Below are 17,809 nucleotides of genomic sequence, written 5' to 3' on the forward strand. Positions count from 1 at the left end.
TCAACCTTGGCCAGCTCCTCCCATGTGCCTCTGTAATCCCTTTACTCCACTGTACTACGGATACATCTGACATTATCTTCTCTCACTCATACTGCAGGGTGCATTCTATCTTATTATGATCACTGGTCCCTGAGGGCTCCCTAATCAAACCTGCTTCATTGCACAACACTCAATCCAGAATTGTTTTTCACACAAGTTGCTCTACAACTAACACACACAAAATGCTGGTGGAATGCAGCAGGCCAGGCAGCAGCTATAGGAAGAAGTCCTTTGTCAGGACTAACTGAAATAAGAGATAGTAAGAGATTTGAAGGTGGGAGGGGGAGGGGGAGATCCGAAATGATAGGAGAAGACAGGAGGGGGAGGGATGAAGCTAAGAGCTGGAAAGGTGATTGGCAAAAGGGATACAGAGCTGAAGAAGGGAGAGGATCATGGGATGGGAGGCCTGGGGTGAAAGAAAGGGGGAGGGGAGCACTAGAGGAAGATGGAGAACAGGCAAGGAGTGACTGTGAGAGGGACAGAGAGAGAGAAAAGAGAGAGGGGGAAATAAAAGGGGAAAAGTGATAAATAGATAGATAGATAGATAAGGGGTGGGGTAAGAAGGGGAGGAGGAACATTAATGGAAGTTAGAGAAATCAATGTTCATGCCATCGGGTTGAAGGCTACCCCGACGGAATATAAGGTGTTGTTCTTCCAACCTGAGTGTGGCTTCATATTGACAGTAGAGGAGGCCATGGATAGACACATCAGAATGGGAATGGGACGTGGAATTAAAATGTGTGGCCACTGGGAGATCCTGCTTTCTCTGGCGGACAGAGCATAGGTGTTCAGCGAAACGGTCTCCCAGTCTGCGTCGGGTCTCACCAATATATAAAAGGCCACACCGGGAGCACCAGACGCAGTATACCACACCAGCCGACTCACAGGTGAAGTGTCCCCTCACCTGGAAGGACTGTCTCGGGCCCTGAATGGTGGTGAGGGAGGAAGTGTAAGGGCAGGTGTAGCACTTGTCCTGCTTACAAGGATAAGTGCCAGGAGAGAGATCGGTGGGAAGGGATGGGGGGGACGAGTGGACAAGGGTGTCGCATAGGGAGCGATCCCTGTGGAAAGCAGAGGGTAGGGGGAGGGAAAGATGTGCTTGGTGGTGGGATCCCATTGGATGTGACAAAAGTTACGGAGAATTATATGTTGGACCCGGAGGCTGGTGGGGTGGTAGGTGAGGATGAGGGGAACCCAATCCCGAGTGGGGTGGCAGGCGGATGAGGTGAAGGCAGATGTGCGGGAAGTAGGAGAGATGCGTTTGAGAGCAGAGTTGATGGTGGAGGAAAGGAAGCTCCTTTGTTTAAAAAAGAAGACATCTCTTTCGTCCTGGAATGAAAAGCCTCATCCTGACAGCAGATGCGGCAGAGATGGAAGAATTGCGAGAAGGGGATGGCATTTTTGCAAGAGACAGGGTGGGAAGAGGAGTAGTCCAGGTAGCTGTGAGATTCTGTAGGCTTATGGTAGACATCAGTCGATAAGCTGTCTCCAGAGACAGAGACAGAAATATCAAGAAAGTGGAGGGTGGTGTTGGAAATGGACCAGGTAAATTTGAGGGCAGGGTGAAAGTTGGAGGTAAAGTTAATGAAGTCAACAAGATCAGCATGCATGCAGGAAGCAGCGCCAATGCAGTTGTCGACGTAGCAAAGGAAAAGTGGTGGACGGATACCGTATAGACTTGGAACATGGACTGTTCCACAAAGCCAACAAAAAGGCAGGCATAGCTGGGACCCATACGGGTGCCCATGTCTACACCCTTGGTTTGGAGGAAGTGGGAGGAGCCAAAGGAGAAATGGTTAAGAGTAAGGATTAATTCGGCTAGACGGAGGAGAGTGGTGGTACAGGGGAACTGGTTAGGTCTGGAATCCAAAAAGAAGCGGAGAGCTTTGAGACCTTCCTGGTGGGGGATTGAGGTATATAGGGACTGGACGTCCATGGTGAAAATAAGGCGGTGGGGGCCAGGGAACTTAAAATCATTGAAAGAATTCAGAGCCTGAGAAGTGTCACAAACATAGATGGGAAGGGATTGAACAAGGGGGGATAAAACAGTGCTGAGGTATGCAGAAATGCGTTCGGTGGGGCAGGAGCAAGCTGAGACAATGGGTCTACCTGGACAGGCAGGTTTGTGGATCTTGGGTAGGAGGTAGAAACGGGAAGTGTGGGGTGTGGGAACTATGAAGTTGGTGGCAGTGGATGGGAGATCCACAGAGCTGATAAGGTTGGTGATGGTGTGGGAAACAATAGCCTGGTGCTCCTTAGTGGGGTCATGATCGAGAGGTAAATAAGAGAAGGTATCAGCGAGTTGTCGCTGTGCCTCAGCAAGGTAGAGGTCAGTACACCAAACTACAACAGCGACCCCCTTATCAGCTGGTTTTAAAGTTTGGTTTGTGTGGAGGGAGGGGAGAGCAGAGCGTTGGGAATAAGTGAGGTTGGAATTGGAACAAGGTGTGCTGAAGTCAAGACAGTTGATGTCCCGTCGGCAGTTAGCAATAAAGAGATCCAAAGCGGGCAGAAGACCAAAGCGGGGTGTCCATGAAGAGGAGGAGGGTTGAAGATGGGAGAAGGGGTCATCAGCAGGGGTGGGAGAGTCCTTGCCAAAGAACTAGGCTTGAAGACGGAGGCGACGGAAGAAGAGTTCAGCGTCATGGCGCATGCAGAACTCCCTGAGATGTGGGCGAAGGGGGACAAAGGTGAGGCACTCACTGGGGACAGAGAGCTGTGCCTTAGAGAGTTGAAGGTTGAAGGGGATGGTCCTTACTGAGGACAAATTCCCTCTTTCGGGATCCATTCCAACCTGACTTTCCCAATTTACCCGCATATTGAAATCCTCTGTGACTATGGTAATATTGCTTTTTTACATGGCTTTTTTTAATCAATCATTGTAATTTGTATCCTACACCCTGGCTACTATTCAGAGCCTTGTGTATAACTCCAATCAGGGTCTTTTTCACCTTGCATTTTCTTAACTCAACCCACAATGATTACAGGTGTCCCCCGCTTTACAAATATTCACTTTACGCCACTTTGCTTTTACAAAAGACCCACATTAGTAAACACAAAGCAGATGCTGTGGTCAAATCAACATGTACAAACAGAGTATGGTACAAACCATACTCACCAGTCCCAACCGCTTCATTTAAACTCCAGTTCCCCAGTTCCGACCGCTTCATTTAAATTCCAGTTCCCCAGTCCCGACCGCTTCATTTTCACCATGGATATCCAATCCTTATACACTTCCATTCCCCATCAAGAAGGCCTCAAAGCCCTCCGCTACTTTCTTGACCCTAGACCTCACCAGTTCTCCAACACCACCACACTCCTCCGGTTGGCGCAGCTGGTACTCACACTTAATAACTTCTCTTTCGGCTCTTCCCACTTTCTCCAGTCCAAAGGTGTAGCTATGGGCACTCGCATGGGCCCCAGCTATGCCTGCCTCTTTGTGGGTTATGTGGAACAGTCTATGCTCCAAATCTATACTGGTACTGCTCCCCAACTTTTCCTTCGCTACATTGATGACTACATTGGTGCTGCTTCCTGTACCCATGCTGAGCTCATCAATTTCATCGACTTTGCCGCTAATTTTCACCCAGCCGTCAAATTCACTTGGTCCATCTTGGTCACTTCTCTCCCCTTTCTCGATCTCTCGGTCTCCATCTCTGGAGACAAACTGTCCACTGACATCTTCTATAAACCCACTGACTCTCATACCCACCTTGATTATACCTCTTCCCACCTTGCCAAATGTAAAAATGCTATTCCTTATTCCCAGTTCCTCCGTCTCCACCGCATCTGCTCCCAGAATGAGGCTTTCCATTCCAGGACATCCCAAATGTCCTCTTTCTTTAATAATCATGGTTTCCCTTCTGCCATCATCAATGATGCCCTCACCCACATCTCCTCCATTTCCCGCACTTCGGCCCTCACCCCATCCTCCCGTCACCACACCAGGGACCGTGTTCCCCTTGTCCTCACCTACCACCCCACCAGCCTCCGGATCCAGCATATTATCCTCCGCAACTTCCGCCACCTTCAACAGGACCCCACCACAAAGCACATCTTTCCCTCTCTACCCCCTCTGCTTTTCGCAGGGATCGTTCCCTCCGCGACTGCCTGGTACACACGTCCCTCCCCACAGATCTCCCACCTGGTACTTATCCCTGCAAGCATAAGTACTACACCTGTCCCTACACCTCCTCTCTTACCACCATTCAGGGCCCCAAACAGTCCTTCCAGGTGAGGCAACACTTCACTTGTGAGTCTGTTGGGGTAATCTATTGCATCCAGTGCTCCTGGTGCGGCCTCCTCTACATCAGCGAGACCCAACGCAGATTGAGGGACCACTTCATCGAGCATCTCCGCTCCGTCTGCCACAACAGACAGGATCTCCCGGTTGCCACCCACTTCAACTCTGCTTCACATTCCCATTCGGATATGTCCATACATGGCCTCTTCTACTGCCATGATGAGGCCAAACTTCGGTTGGAGGTGCGACACCTCATATACCGTCTAGGTAGTCTCCAGCCCCTTGGTATGAACATCGAATTCTCCAACTTCAACTAATTCAACTCCAATTAATTCCCTCCCTCTCCCTTCCCCCATCCCACTTTCACTCTGCCTCGTCTTCTAGCTGCCTATCACCTCTCTCATGATTCTGCCTTCTTCTACTACCCATAGTGCTTTCCCCTTGCATTCCTCCCTCACCTCTCCTGCCTATCCCCTCCCTGCTTCCCCTCCCCCACCCCTTGATCTTTCCTCTGATTGGTTTTTCACCTGGCACCTTCCAGCCTCCCCCCCACCTTCTTTATAGGGCCCCTGCCCCCTCCTTCTTCAGTCTGACGAAGGGTCTCTGCCTGAAACGTTGACTGCTTGTTTCAACGGAGGCTGCCCGACCTGCTGAGTTCATCCAGCTTGTTTGTACCTACATTAGTAACCTGCATTCGCATTACAAGGTGGATTTTTGATTTTACGAAAATTTTTCCCATATGAATTACTGGTTCTTCGCTTTACACCATTTCAGCTTAAGAAAGGTTTCATAGGAATGCTCTACCTTTGTAAAAGAGGGGGGGACACCTGTACATATTATCTGATTGTATGTCACCTCTTTGTAAGGATTTTATTTCATTTGTTTTTACCAACAGAGCCATCCCATACCAGCTGCCTACCTGCCTGTCCTTTCAGTACAGTAGGTATCCTCTCATGCTAGAGGAGCTCCCTGGGATGTTGCTCAATTCATTAAGTTCCTCCAGCGGATTGCCTGTTGCTCCAGATTCCAACAGCTGTGGTCTTGTCCCAAGTTCTAGAATCATATTTACGAATCATGTGAAAGATGCCATTACACAGGATCTGCCAGGTCACTGACAACTAAGTATTTTTAGTTGATTTAAATATCACTCAGGTCATTAATTACATTCTGTGATCATAGTATGACCTGCTTCTGTATTTTTTTGTGTGTGAATTGTTTCAAGTAAGTTCATGGGGCAGCCCCGTGACACAGCTTCTTCCTCCGAACTCCAATGACTTTGGTTTAATCTATATGGAGTTTGTACATAATCACACATAGGCTTGCCCTGGATGCCAAAAATGTACGGTTGGCCACTGTATATTGTCTCACATGAGGTAGTGAATAGCTGCTGGGAATAGCACTAGTGAAGGATTAGCATGTTGCTCAGTGTAAGTTCAATGGGACAAAGGCCTAGGTCCATGCTGTATAATAGAGATTCCACAAGTCTGCCTCATTTCACAAGTGTTTTCTCTTTTCTTTCCAGACAGAAGGAAAATTACAACTGTCCTTCAATGAACATGCATCTTTCCAAAATTTTACATCCAGCAGATTTGAACAAAATAAACAACATACGGATTTTAGTTTGCAAATCAAAATTCCAAGAAAATTTGAACTTGGAGTTAGCTTTCAGAGTAATAATTTCAAGAAAATGATGCAAAATGTCCTCAAATACTCTGGAACAGTAAGCATGTGACAATATATCATTTAAACTATTCTGTTGTCCTGCCTTTTACCCACTGACATCAGTTTTGCTGGGGCTGTTTGCTACTTTTAACTGACAAATGGGAAATTGTTGAAAAATGACAAGCAAAGGGAATAATGGTAATCTGAAAATGGATTTAAAGAATATCATTAAGGAAATGAATGGCCAGCAGTCCCTTGTCATTGTTCCCTTAGATCAGATTATATATTATATACAGACTGATCAAGTAGAGTAACAGAATACTTCACTAATCATGCTCTTCAATTGTTCTTGTTCACTTTCAGAGAACACACCTATATCATTCACATTTCTCCCTCCAAGTGGCTCAGTTCAAGGTAAAACCCAGGGACCTGATGCTCCATTATGATTTTTTTCAAAGAGTTAAACAGCTGCCAACAGTTTACAACTATGGAGAATACAGGGAAATCTTTAAGGACTATGGAACTCATTACATAAGTGAAGGCATACTTGGTGGAACATATGAATATATTTGGGCAGTTAATGAAAAACGAATGAAGGAAGATGGTAGGTATTTTTAGTTCACTAAAATATAGAACTGCCCTTAAATTTTGATTCCATGTCACCACAGCGTTTTTGCCTCTATAGGAAATGTATCGTGATCTGAATTGCTGGACATTGACACAAGAATGTTAGTGCAGCTTCTGCTTTTGGCCATCCTGCTGTTTGACAGGACTCCACTTTGTTACACCCTTCACTGTTGTCACTTGTCGTTGATATCTGATATATGATCAGATGAACAAATACAAAGGATATAACATACAGTCAGTGCAGTAGCTTTGTCATTGCATTATGGCCAGCAATTGACAGTCTAGAGTAATGTTTTGGAGCCTTGAGCTTTAAACCACCAAATCTAAGTCCAGATTATTCTCACATGTACATATACGAAGACCGTGTAAAACAAGACTTCAATGCAAAAGCGCAATTAGAATCAAGTCAATGGTAGTGTAAGAGGGGGTCTGTAGTGCTCCCTTATTGAAGTAGAATGAGGCTGTGCAGGTTAGTTCAAGAACCTCATAGTTATACATAAAAAGCTGTTCCTGAATTGGTTGGTGTTCACTACTGTAGTTATGGAATTTAAGTTCACTTAACCAAATAACTTGAAAGTAACAAGGCTAGTTTGAGTGTTTGTGGCCAACAGAGTGAATACAATATCCAACTTGGTTCACTTTCATCCTTCAAGAAAAGAAATCTACTTTCCTTAGCCAGTTTGGTTTAGTTGTGACTTCAAACTAACACAATGCTTTTGATTATTTGCTACCCTCTTAAATCCGTCCAGCAATCCAACCAATTTAAGAGTGTTAAAGAAATAAGTACTGTCCTTAACAAAAATCTAATGGAAGGATAATTAATAATGACAAACACAGCCCGTCACATTCGAGTCATTTCCTCAAAATGTTTGTAAACATACACAGATATAAGTTGAATATAGTAAAATCTAGCTGGAGAAGGGTACTACTTCCCCTGCAACAGGGAAAGTGATAATGGGTGAGTGATGAATGTCTTGGTCAGAAAGTGCTCAGTGAAACTGTATAGTTATTCAATGCCAATTAAATTTTAGATTTTGAAAATACTTTCTAAAATAAAAGTCCTTATCCTGAAATTCAAAATTTAAAAGTTCAAAGTAAATTTATTCTGAAATACAAATATGTCACCATATCCATCCATTAGATCCATTTTCTTGTGGGCATTCACAATAATTACTAGAAACACTATAGAATCAATGAAAAAAGCATCTAGCAGGACGGATAAACAACCAATGTGCAAAGACAGCAAACTGTAAATGCAAAAAGAAAGAAATAATAAATAAATAACTAAACAAGTAACAAACAAAAAAATTGAGAGCATGAGGTGAAGAATACTTGAAAGTGAGTCCATAGATTGTGGGAACAGTTCAGTGATGGAGCAAGTGAAGTTGAATGAAGTTACCCCTCTAGTCCAATAGCCTGATGGTTGAGGGTTAATAACTGTCCGTGAACCAGGTGATGTGGGTTCTGAAGCTCCTGTACCTTCTTCCTCATGGCAGCAGTGAGAAGAGAGCATTGTCTGGATGATGGCAGCTCTCGATGATGGATTTTGCTTTCCTACAACAGCACACCATATAGCTGTGCTCAATGGTAGCAAGGGCTTTACTTGTGAAGGTCTGGGCTGTATCCATTACTTTGCGTAGGCTTTTCTATTCAAGGGTCTTGGTGTTTCCATACGAGTTCTCGGTGTTTCCATTTCAGTCAATGTATAGACGTTTGTCAAAGTTTCAGATGACATGCCATAAACCTCTAAGAAAGTATAGGCATTGCCATGCTTTCTTCGTAATGACATTTACATGCTGGACCCAGCACAAATCCTCTGAGGAATTTAAAGTTGCTGACCCCTTTCACCTCTGATCTCCTAATGAGGACTGGCTCATGAAACTCTGATTTCCTCCTCCTGAATTCAATAATCAGCTCCTAGATCTTGCTGCCATTGAATAGGATGTTATTGTTGTGGCACCACTCAGCTAGATTTTCATATTTCCTTCTATATGCTGATTATTTACGACCTTTGATTCAGCCAACAACTGTGATGCATAGCGGAGCAGACTCGATGGGCCACATGGCCTAATTCCGCTCCGATATCTTATGGTCTTATGGTGCATCTGTGTTGACGGTGAATGTGAAAGTAATGTTGTTGCCAAGCTGAACTGACTGGGATCTGCAAGTGATGAAATTGAGGATCCAGTTGCACAAGGAGTTATTAAAGCCAAGGTCTTGAATCTTATTGATTAGTTTTGAGGCAATATTAGTATTAAATGCTGATCTTTAGTCAATGAAGAACATCAGGGCTGAGAGAAGAGCCAATGAAATGGTATCTGCTGTTGACCTGTTGTGATGGTAGGCAATATGGAGCGGATCCAAGTCACTTCTCAGGCAGGAGTCGATATGTTTCCTCATCAGTCCCTCATGACAGTGGGTGTAAGTGCTATTGGGTGGTAGTCATTAAGGCAGGTTACCATGTTCTTCTTAGGCACCAGTATAACTGAAGCCTGCTTGAAGCAGATGGGTACCTCAGACTGCTGAAGCAAGAGTTTAATGATATCGGTGAACACTCCAGCCAGTTTGTCAGCACAGGTCTTTAGTACTTAGTCAGGTACCCCACATGGGCTGGATGCTTTCAGTGGGTTCACCCTCCAGAAAAGTGCTTTCATATTGACCTTGGAGAATGAAATCACAGGGTCATTGGGCCCTGTGGGAGTTTGTGAACATGCTCCATGTTTTGATGATTAAGGTAAGCATAAAAGGCATTGAGCTCATCAGAGAGGTGAACCTTGTCACCTATGTCGCTTGGTTTCACTTTGTAAGAGGCGATAGCATTCAAGCCTTGCCATAGTTGTCGAGCATCCTTCATGATTCAAATTCAGGTTGGAATTGCCACTTTGCATGTAAGGTGGCTTTTTGGAGATCGTACATGGAGTTCCTGTATTTTGCCTGGTCTCCAGACTGGAACACAACTGATCCAGCCCTCAGCAGATCGTGAAAAGCCTCATGGTACAGCACAGAAACAGGCCATTTGGTCCATCAAGTCGATTCAAGTACCTACTTGTTGTCAGTCCTGCACACCTCCAGTCTCGACCCAGCTAACAGGAGTCACCTGCCACTCATTTCCAACTCATCTCCTGCAGCCTATTTAAGCCCAGCTCTCATCCGCAATCCCTGTTCACTCATTGAATGGGCCAGCCTCTACCAGATGCTCCTAACCTTCAGTGACCTCATTGCCAGTTGTGCTGAGTGTTTTCCCTTGTTTTCTGGCAGGTCATACCTTGTTGTTTGCAGTTTATTAGTGAAGTGTCGTGTACTGCTAAATCGTCTCAGCAGCTGTCCCTTTGGGCCGAGCCTCCTCCACATTTCCTGACAGGATGAGTGAACCAGCAGTTGGCCCAACAGTCTGCTCACCGAAAGGAAGTTATCTGGGGATCTGAGTACATGATCCAGAAGCAGCAGGAAACCACTGACCATCTGCTCGCCTCTCTCAACCAACTCGTTGTCTCATTACAGCAATTCCTTGCCAGTCAGCCTCCTCCCTCAGAGCCCCAGACTCTGGCGCCAGAAAGCTTTGATGGATCCCTTTCCTGTCCCGTTTTGACTCACACTTCAAGCTCCAGCCATCTCTGTATTCTGCAGACCAAGATTGGAGTGCCTTCATCTTCTCTCTCCTTGGTTTTGTGAGCTCTGACCTGGGGCAGTGCCACGGGGAAGTGGAGGGGAGACAGCAGATCGGATATTTTGCCTGCATCAAGGCTCTTGCTCGGTGCTGAAGTACACCATGGAATTCTAGAACTACGTGGTGGAGTGTGGCTAGAATGTGGACGCGCTGCTAGGCCTCTTGGAGGCCTTGGGAGATGAGCAGCCTACCTATGAGATGCCAAACCGACCTCAAAAGCCTCATCACTCTGGCTCTGCATATTGACAAATGCCTTCTGGAATGACCCTCCACATCACTAGGTAGAGCACTAGTTCCCCGAGCCACTTTCAGGCTCCAGAACCCTTGCACTTTGGGAGACCTCCCTTAACTCCCCCAAGAGCATGAGGGTTTGTGGTGAAGCAATGTGTGTGCTTACAGTGGAGCAGCTAATCAGCTATGAACAAAATGTCCACTGCATCCCGAAAACAGCACCATGAGGTAGAGACAACTGGCCTTCTATTTGTAAGCTCTCCCCGGCCCCTCTTTCCAACACCACAGCCTGACTCACTCTCTCTGTCCTCCTCCACACCCCAATGGCTCAATGCACACAGGAGGCTCTGATGGATTCTGGCACAACAGGCAACTTTCTGGACCAGATTCTATCTGTATGTGTGCAGCTTGGACTCCCTACTGAGCCTATTGATCACCCCTTCTGCATCACAGCTGTTGATGGGTGTCCCTTAAGGTCTGGGATGTTCAGAACGTGTACACAGCCTGTGCGCATGAGCAACGGAGAGCACTGTGAGTTCATCCTGTTCAGCCTTATCAACTCACCCAATACTCCTTTCATCTTTGGTTATCCCTGGCTCTCCGCTCATGACCCTCACTACCTGGTCATCCAGTGCACTGCTGAAGAGGAGACCCATCTGCTCGACCACCTGCCAGCAACTTCAGTTGATATTACTCCATAAATCCATGGAAATGAACGTAACCAAGTTTACCAAGGCAGGCAGTTTGACCCAGATGAAATTCAGACCGACCCTCAGACCATCATACCATCCTCGCAGATTTTTACCCTGATCATCTGGGACCTTGAGAATCAGATCCGCCAGGCCCAACAGTACAATCCTGTTCCTGCCCACACACCTGACAACCAAATAGCCGTGCGCTCTGAGGCACTCCAAGTACAACCAGGTACAAGACAAACTCCGGATTTTCTGGTGGCCCACTATCTTCACAGGAGTGTGTCAGTTTGTCACTATCTGCCCCCAATCTACCCTGTCCTGTTCCTCCAATCAGTGGCCCTCTGGGCTTCTGCAGTCCCTCAGTACCAGTGGTCCCACATCACGGATTTCTTCACAGGTTTGTCACCTTCCAATGGGGCCATGATGATCATGACAGTGGTGGACTGGTTCTCCAAGGTGACCTATTTCATCATCCTCCCCAAACTTCCATCAGAAGTTGAGATGGTGGACCTGGTTCTCTAACCTGTAGTTTGCTTCCATAGTTTCCCTTGGGACATTGTGTCGGAATGGGGCCCACAACTTGTCACCCACTTTTGGTGAGCTTTCCGCTACCTCCTGTGCACCTCAGTGAGTTTGTCCTCTAGCTATCATTTGCAAACCAATGGTCAGTCAGAAAGAGCCAATCAGCAGATTGAGAAGTTTTTGCACTGCTTCGCTGCCTCTAACCCTGCCACATGGTAGAAGCATCTGCTCTGAGCTGAACTTCCCACAATCTACACACCTCCTCTGCCACAGATATCACCGTTTGAAGTGCTTCATGGCTACCATCTCCCAATGTTCCTCATGGAGGAGAAAATGGTGGTGATCCTGTCTACCAGGGCCCTCGTTTGCCACTACAACAATGCTTGGAAGAGGACACAGATGACCGCTCTAGCTGCCAGATGTTCCTATTGCCACCAGGCCAACCACGGTGTCTCCCGGCCAGAGTAATCTAACCTGGAGTTCATGTTTAGCTGCCCACCCTAGATCTGCCCCTTTACAGATACTCCCACAAACTCTCACCCCAGTACATTGGTTCATTCAAGATTACCCATTGCATCAATCCAGTCACTTAACATCTCCAGTTGCCACCATCCCTCAGGATCACACCTCCCTTCCGCAAGTCCTGCATCAAGCCTGTTGTCCATGCACCACTCAACTCACCTGAGCTGCACCTCCAGAACCTCGGATGGTAAAGGGTGGCCCAGTGCACACGGTTTGCCAGTTGATGGATTTACATCATCATGGCTAGGGTGTGTGGTATCCATTCAGTTGGGAAGGGTACGGCCCAGAAGAGGGGTCACCTTCCTGTCCAATTGAAACCATCTCTATTTAGAGTTCCGCTGGACCTACCTGGATTGTCCTGGGTCATCAGGTACCAGTCGTAGGAAGGGAGGCTGGTCCTATCAGGCCTGCACAGGTAGGTACCTCCCAGTCTCTACCTAACTAACATGCCACCTGCCACTCGTTTCCAGTTCATCACCAGCAGCCTATTTAAACACAGCACATATCCACAGTCCATCGAACTAGCCAGCCACATGCGATTGCTCCTAATCTTCAGTTGCCTTTTCATGCTAAGTATTTGACTTCTCACTTGTTTTGTGGCCTGCTGGTGTTTGTAATTTTGCAGTTTATTAGTAAAATGTCATTTACTGCTAAATTGTCTCCAATGCTCTGCTTTTGTGGCAAGCCTCCTCTCTATTTCCTGACACCTGTACTTGTCCTATTTTCCAGTACCTTCTGTGTCTTGGTGGTTCAAGTGCTCTTCATAATAATTTTCATCAGGTTCTCCTCTTATCCATTATTTTGAATCTATGCCCTTTTCGGCATTGGTGCCTTGCTGTATTCAAGCCCCTCATAATTTTGTGCATCTTTGTTAGGCCTTGCTTCAACCTATGCTGCTCCAAAGAAATCAAACTCAGCCTCTTCAGTCTCTCACATGTGAATCATTCCATCTCAGCAACATCCTAATAAATCTCCTTAGCACCTCTCTAATCATGCTTTCTGTGGTGTGACACCAGAAATGTCCATAGTGTCCCAACTTTCTACCAGTTCCTTCCTGCTCTGTTATGTCCCCCTAAAAAAGACAGTTCTTCCTTATGACATCTTCACCTGTGCTACCGCCATCAGGAATCCAAGGTCCCTACATTTCTCGATGCTGTGCCTACACTCGACAATCTGATTGGACTCTGCTATTCATTGTTTAAGCGGTTACCTTATTAGTCCTCCAAAAATGCAAGACCTCACATTCATCAGGATTGGAGTCATAGAGTTGTAAAGTTATAGAACCCTTCAGGCCAACTTGTCCAAGCCAAAGATGACATCTAAGCTGGTACCATTTGCCCATAATTGACACATATCCCTCTAAACCTTTCCTATCTATGTTCTTCTTTAAGTGTCTTTAAAATGTTGTTAATGTAACTGCCTCAACCACTTCCACTGGCAGCTTATTCCAAATGTAGACCACCCTCTGGCTAAAAAGGATGTCCCTCATGTTCTTCCCCTCTCACCCTAAACCTCTGCCCTCTCAATCTAGATGTCACAAACCTGTGAAAAATGTCGAGTACATTTATATTATCTATTAACAATAAATTATGAATTGATTAAACTCCATCTGCTATTGCTCTGCTTATCTTACCAAATCATCATAATTGTCCTGAAGACTCATTATCAATTAGAACTCTAATTTCCATGTCATTTGTAAACTCATTGACCATGCCTCCTACATTCATAACCAGATTGTTAATGTACTGTATACGACAATCTGAATGTGAATACTCCGATTCTATTGTTTGTGGCATGGGCTTGTAATTACCTGGTTTATCCCTTATTGCACTTCTGGAATAAAGCTATCATAACTTCTGTCCTTTACTCATTAAGGCACTTCACCTGTAGCCAACAAGGATTTTAAAATCACTTTCACAACCTTAACAATCCCTCCCATGCCTTTCATGGCAGCCTGAAATAAATCTCATTAGGCTTTTGAGATTTAACAATCATTACACCTGCTAACACATCCAAAACCTGCCTCTTAATGGATCTGGGGAAACCTCTAACTGCCTCTCACCATCACTCTTCTCGACAGAAATTCAGGAGTTAAGCCCATTTTATACTAATTCATACTAGGACAACAATTTAAACTGCAGTACTTGGCTCAGCAAGGGTTATGGAGGAGAGCAAATAAATTTTGCTGGATATATACTCTCATAGAGTTATCAAGCACTACAGCACAGAAACCCTTCAGCACATCTAGTCTGGTCTTCTGCTTAGTCCCATCTACCTGCATAAAGATCATATCTTTCCCCCCCCCCCACCCTCAATGCACTTCTCAACCATGTACCTATCAACATTTCTCTTAAATGTTACAACTGAACTCACATCTACCACTTCTGCTGGCAGCTTGTTGAACACCAATGCTCTAAGAGATAAGGCAAACTTTTTTTAACCTGGCAAACAACTTAATTCTCCTCATTTCTCCATCCCGAACAGAAAGTGTTTTCCAACATCTTATCTTTGATTACACGGCCCTCTTGATGCTTGATGCTAAAGACCCTCATCTGTCCTGGCATCTAGTGTTGATCCAAGAAATACATTTGTTCTGGCATTTTCCCCCTTCCTTCTCAGTCCTGAAGTAGGGTCTCAGCCTGAAATGTCCACCGTTTAATCTTTTCCATGGATGCTGCCTGGCCTGCTGAGTTCCGCCAGCATTTTGTGTGTGACACTTTGCATCCTGCTTCTGTTATATTATAATATTCACAGATGTAGCCATAATAGATTTTTATAGGGTTTTCCCCAATTGTACTAGCATCTCCAATACAATCAAGAAGGGATCAATTTCTACCAGATCCAGAATCCATATAAAACTTAACAGGCACCATTTGCACAACACACTTCTAACCTAGGATCCTATTTAAAGGAAATGCTAAAATCTGCTTTAAAAATTCTTTAGGTAAATGAAATGATTATCCCTTTTCATTTTATCTGCAGGACTTCCTATTTTGCTTAAGTGGGCACAACATGTCCCAGAAGCCAATAAATTAATCTCTAATCTTAATCTTTATATAGAAAAAGGGTCAAACGAATCATTATCTGATTCCAGAGGGAATGTACTGCAGTTATCCTAAACTATATGAAATAATGCATTCTTTCAATATTGTTGTTAATGTTTTACATGTTATCAATTTGTAGCTTCGAAGCACATTTTACCATACAGTTAAATCTTACCAAATTATGTCTAAATTTCACCTTTCATAAGTATGCTTTCTAAAAATAAAGAAACTCCCAATAGGTTCAGTAATAACCTGGAATTAAAATACAACAGCTGAGATTAGATGAATTATTGCCCATTTCTATGTGTGAATCTTACATCAATTGAATTAACATAAAATAGATCATACAAGCAACACTAACTACACGAAACCACACCAATCGGAATTAGATTAGACACATCCATGTGCATTTGGGCAAATTGGTTTCTATGTATGATGAAAAGTCCTCAATCTAGAATATTATTTAGTTTTGTGTTTCCATTTATTCTGCCTTCCCTGTTGAGGGCTTCTGGTAATTTTTATTTTTATTTCAGATTTCTAGCATTTGCAGTTTATTTTTGTTTTTTGATATCCACATTCTATTTATATTGTTGCTATCACAGTGCATTAAATCCCCAGTTATTTCCATGTTGCTCAAATAAATTGGCATTCTTATACCTGGTGAAGAGAGCTAAAATCTTCCCCTGCTTGACTCTTTGAATGGTGACCCAGACTGATTTCCAAGATTCCTTGGCACACTGTGTCCCTCTTGGGACATTTGCCTCTCTGGTGAGTCCGCCTTGGGACACTTGCCACTCTGATGTATGCTTACATTGTCGCTTCGAGTAAACGTGAGTGTGGACTGTCTCTACCCTGCAGCTACTGTCTCCTCACGGCACAACAATTTGTGTTGCTGCTGTCTAGCAGCCATGAAGACGGTGCCTTCAAGGCTCATGCCCTTATTTGAAGTGTAGCAACTAGTTAGAAGCCTTCAATTGTGTTTGGCCCGATTGGTGGGAACCAATTAGGTCAAGTCGGAGTGCATGTTTTTAGGTTAAACCTACCGCGGCTTTCTAATGTCAATTTAGTGTTCTTTTTTTTGAGAGGGTCCTATTAGGCCTTCATACTGTTTAGAAAAGCAGGTTTGCCACACCAAAGGAGGCTGAAATTCAGTTTCATAGATATTATTAAACCATGATGGAAGTCACATTTATGAGTGTTTATTTTTCCATTTTTTTCCTGAACATTGGTGACGCATACAGGATGTCCATTAATTACAGCATTAATAAAATGGTAAATTTCAAATTGACTGCAGCCAATCTTATGTATGTATGGATATATATTTTGCCAAGGCAGAATGTATTTCCATTCTTTTAAATTTCCCTTTTGAGCTAATAAGATGGACTTCGGCTGTATTAATAATATAGATAGAGTCACGTTTTCACTTGCTAGCAGGAGGAGCTTTCTTCACTGCTGCTAGGAGACTCTGCTGGGAGCTGATAAAATGTATCCCTTTGCACCCCATGAGTGCCAAAAGACGTGGTAGATGTATAGAAAATTTCTAATCATGACATATTTATCAATGGAGCCCTGCGGTGAATGAACAGGTCCATTGTTCAAACCAAGCAAGTGCTGCCCTCAGATCTAAAATTAATTACACAGCTGCTTTGGAGCTAATCACATTGCTTTTAGCTCCACACTATTTTACTGTGACTGAGGAGCAAGGATCAGAGATAAGAATATTATCTGTGCTGCGTATTACATGCAGAATTGATTATTGCAGAACTCATAATACCTCTAAGATTGTTTGATTAACTTGCACATGCACGGAATGGCGTAACATCACTTGTCCAGAGGTAGCAGTCTATAGCTTACTGAGTGGAGACCACTTTCAATATCCTTTATTTTGTCCCCTGGTATGTTAAATTGAAGGTTTAAAATCTACATTGTGGGAAACAGTCAGTGATTAAAAAGACAATGCCGGTAAACTTATTGATCGGGAGGAGCTAACCCATAGGTTTAAGAGCTTGTATGTTGAAGAGGTTGAAGAAACATCAAAGGAATTAATTGAAAAGGGGAGAATAAGCAGTTGCTATATTTCTGATTCAAAACCCACAGTGGACAGGAGCTTCTACTGCTTTTGTTACACTTTCCCCATTCACCTTTTATTGATGGATTGTTGATCTCCCTATCTTCATCAACGTAGCTCTTGCACCTTTTTATTTAGCTACAATATACTTTCTTCGTAGCTGCTACACTATTTTCTGAATGACACCCACAAAATACTGGAGGAACTCAGCAGGTCAGGCAGCTTCTAGGGAGAGGAATAAAGAGGTAATATTTTGGGCCACGACTGGGAAAAGAAAAGGGAAGATGTCAGAGGAAAAGGTTGGGTGGGGGTAAGAGTATAAGCTAGAAAGTAATAGGTAAACCCAGATGAGGCAGAAGGCAGGTGGGGGGGGGGGGAAGAAATTGAGAAGCTTGGAGATGACAGATGGAAAAGTTAATGAGATGAAGGAGAAGGAATCTACAAGGAGAGGAGGGTGGACCATGGGAGAAAGGGAAGGAGGGAGGGACA

General features: G+C 44.4%; 1 protein-coding gene across 1 annotated transcript in view; it reads left to right on the plus strand.

Annotated features, from left to right (window-relative positions):
* dab1a (DAB adaptor protein 1a) overlaps positions 1-17,809 on the plus strand; it is a 721,091-nt gene that overhangs the window by 681,120 nt on the left and 22,162 nt on the right. Inside the window, exons 21-22 of the mRNA XM_073062447.1 lie at positions 5,805-6,002; positions 6,308-6,548. Of these exons, the coding sequence (XP_072918548.1) occupies positions 5,805-6,002; positions 6,308-6,548 (439 nt within the window). The remainder of the gene's footprint in view (positions 1-5,804; positions 6,003-6,307; positions 6,549-17,809) is intronic.

This window comes from Hemitrygon akajei, chromosome 12 (assembly GCF_048418815.1).
Source record: "Hemitrygon akajei chromosome 12, sHemAka1.3, whole genome shotgun sequence".
NCBI lineage: Eukaryota > Metazoa > Chordata > Chondrichthyes > Myliobatiformes > Dasyatidae > Hemitrygon > Hemitrygon akajei.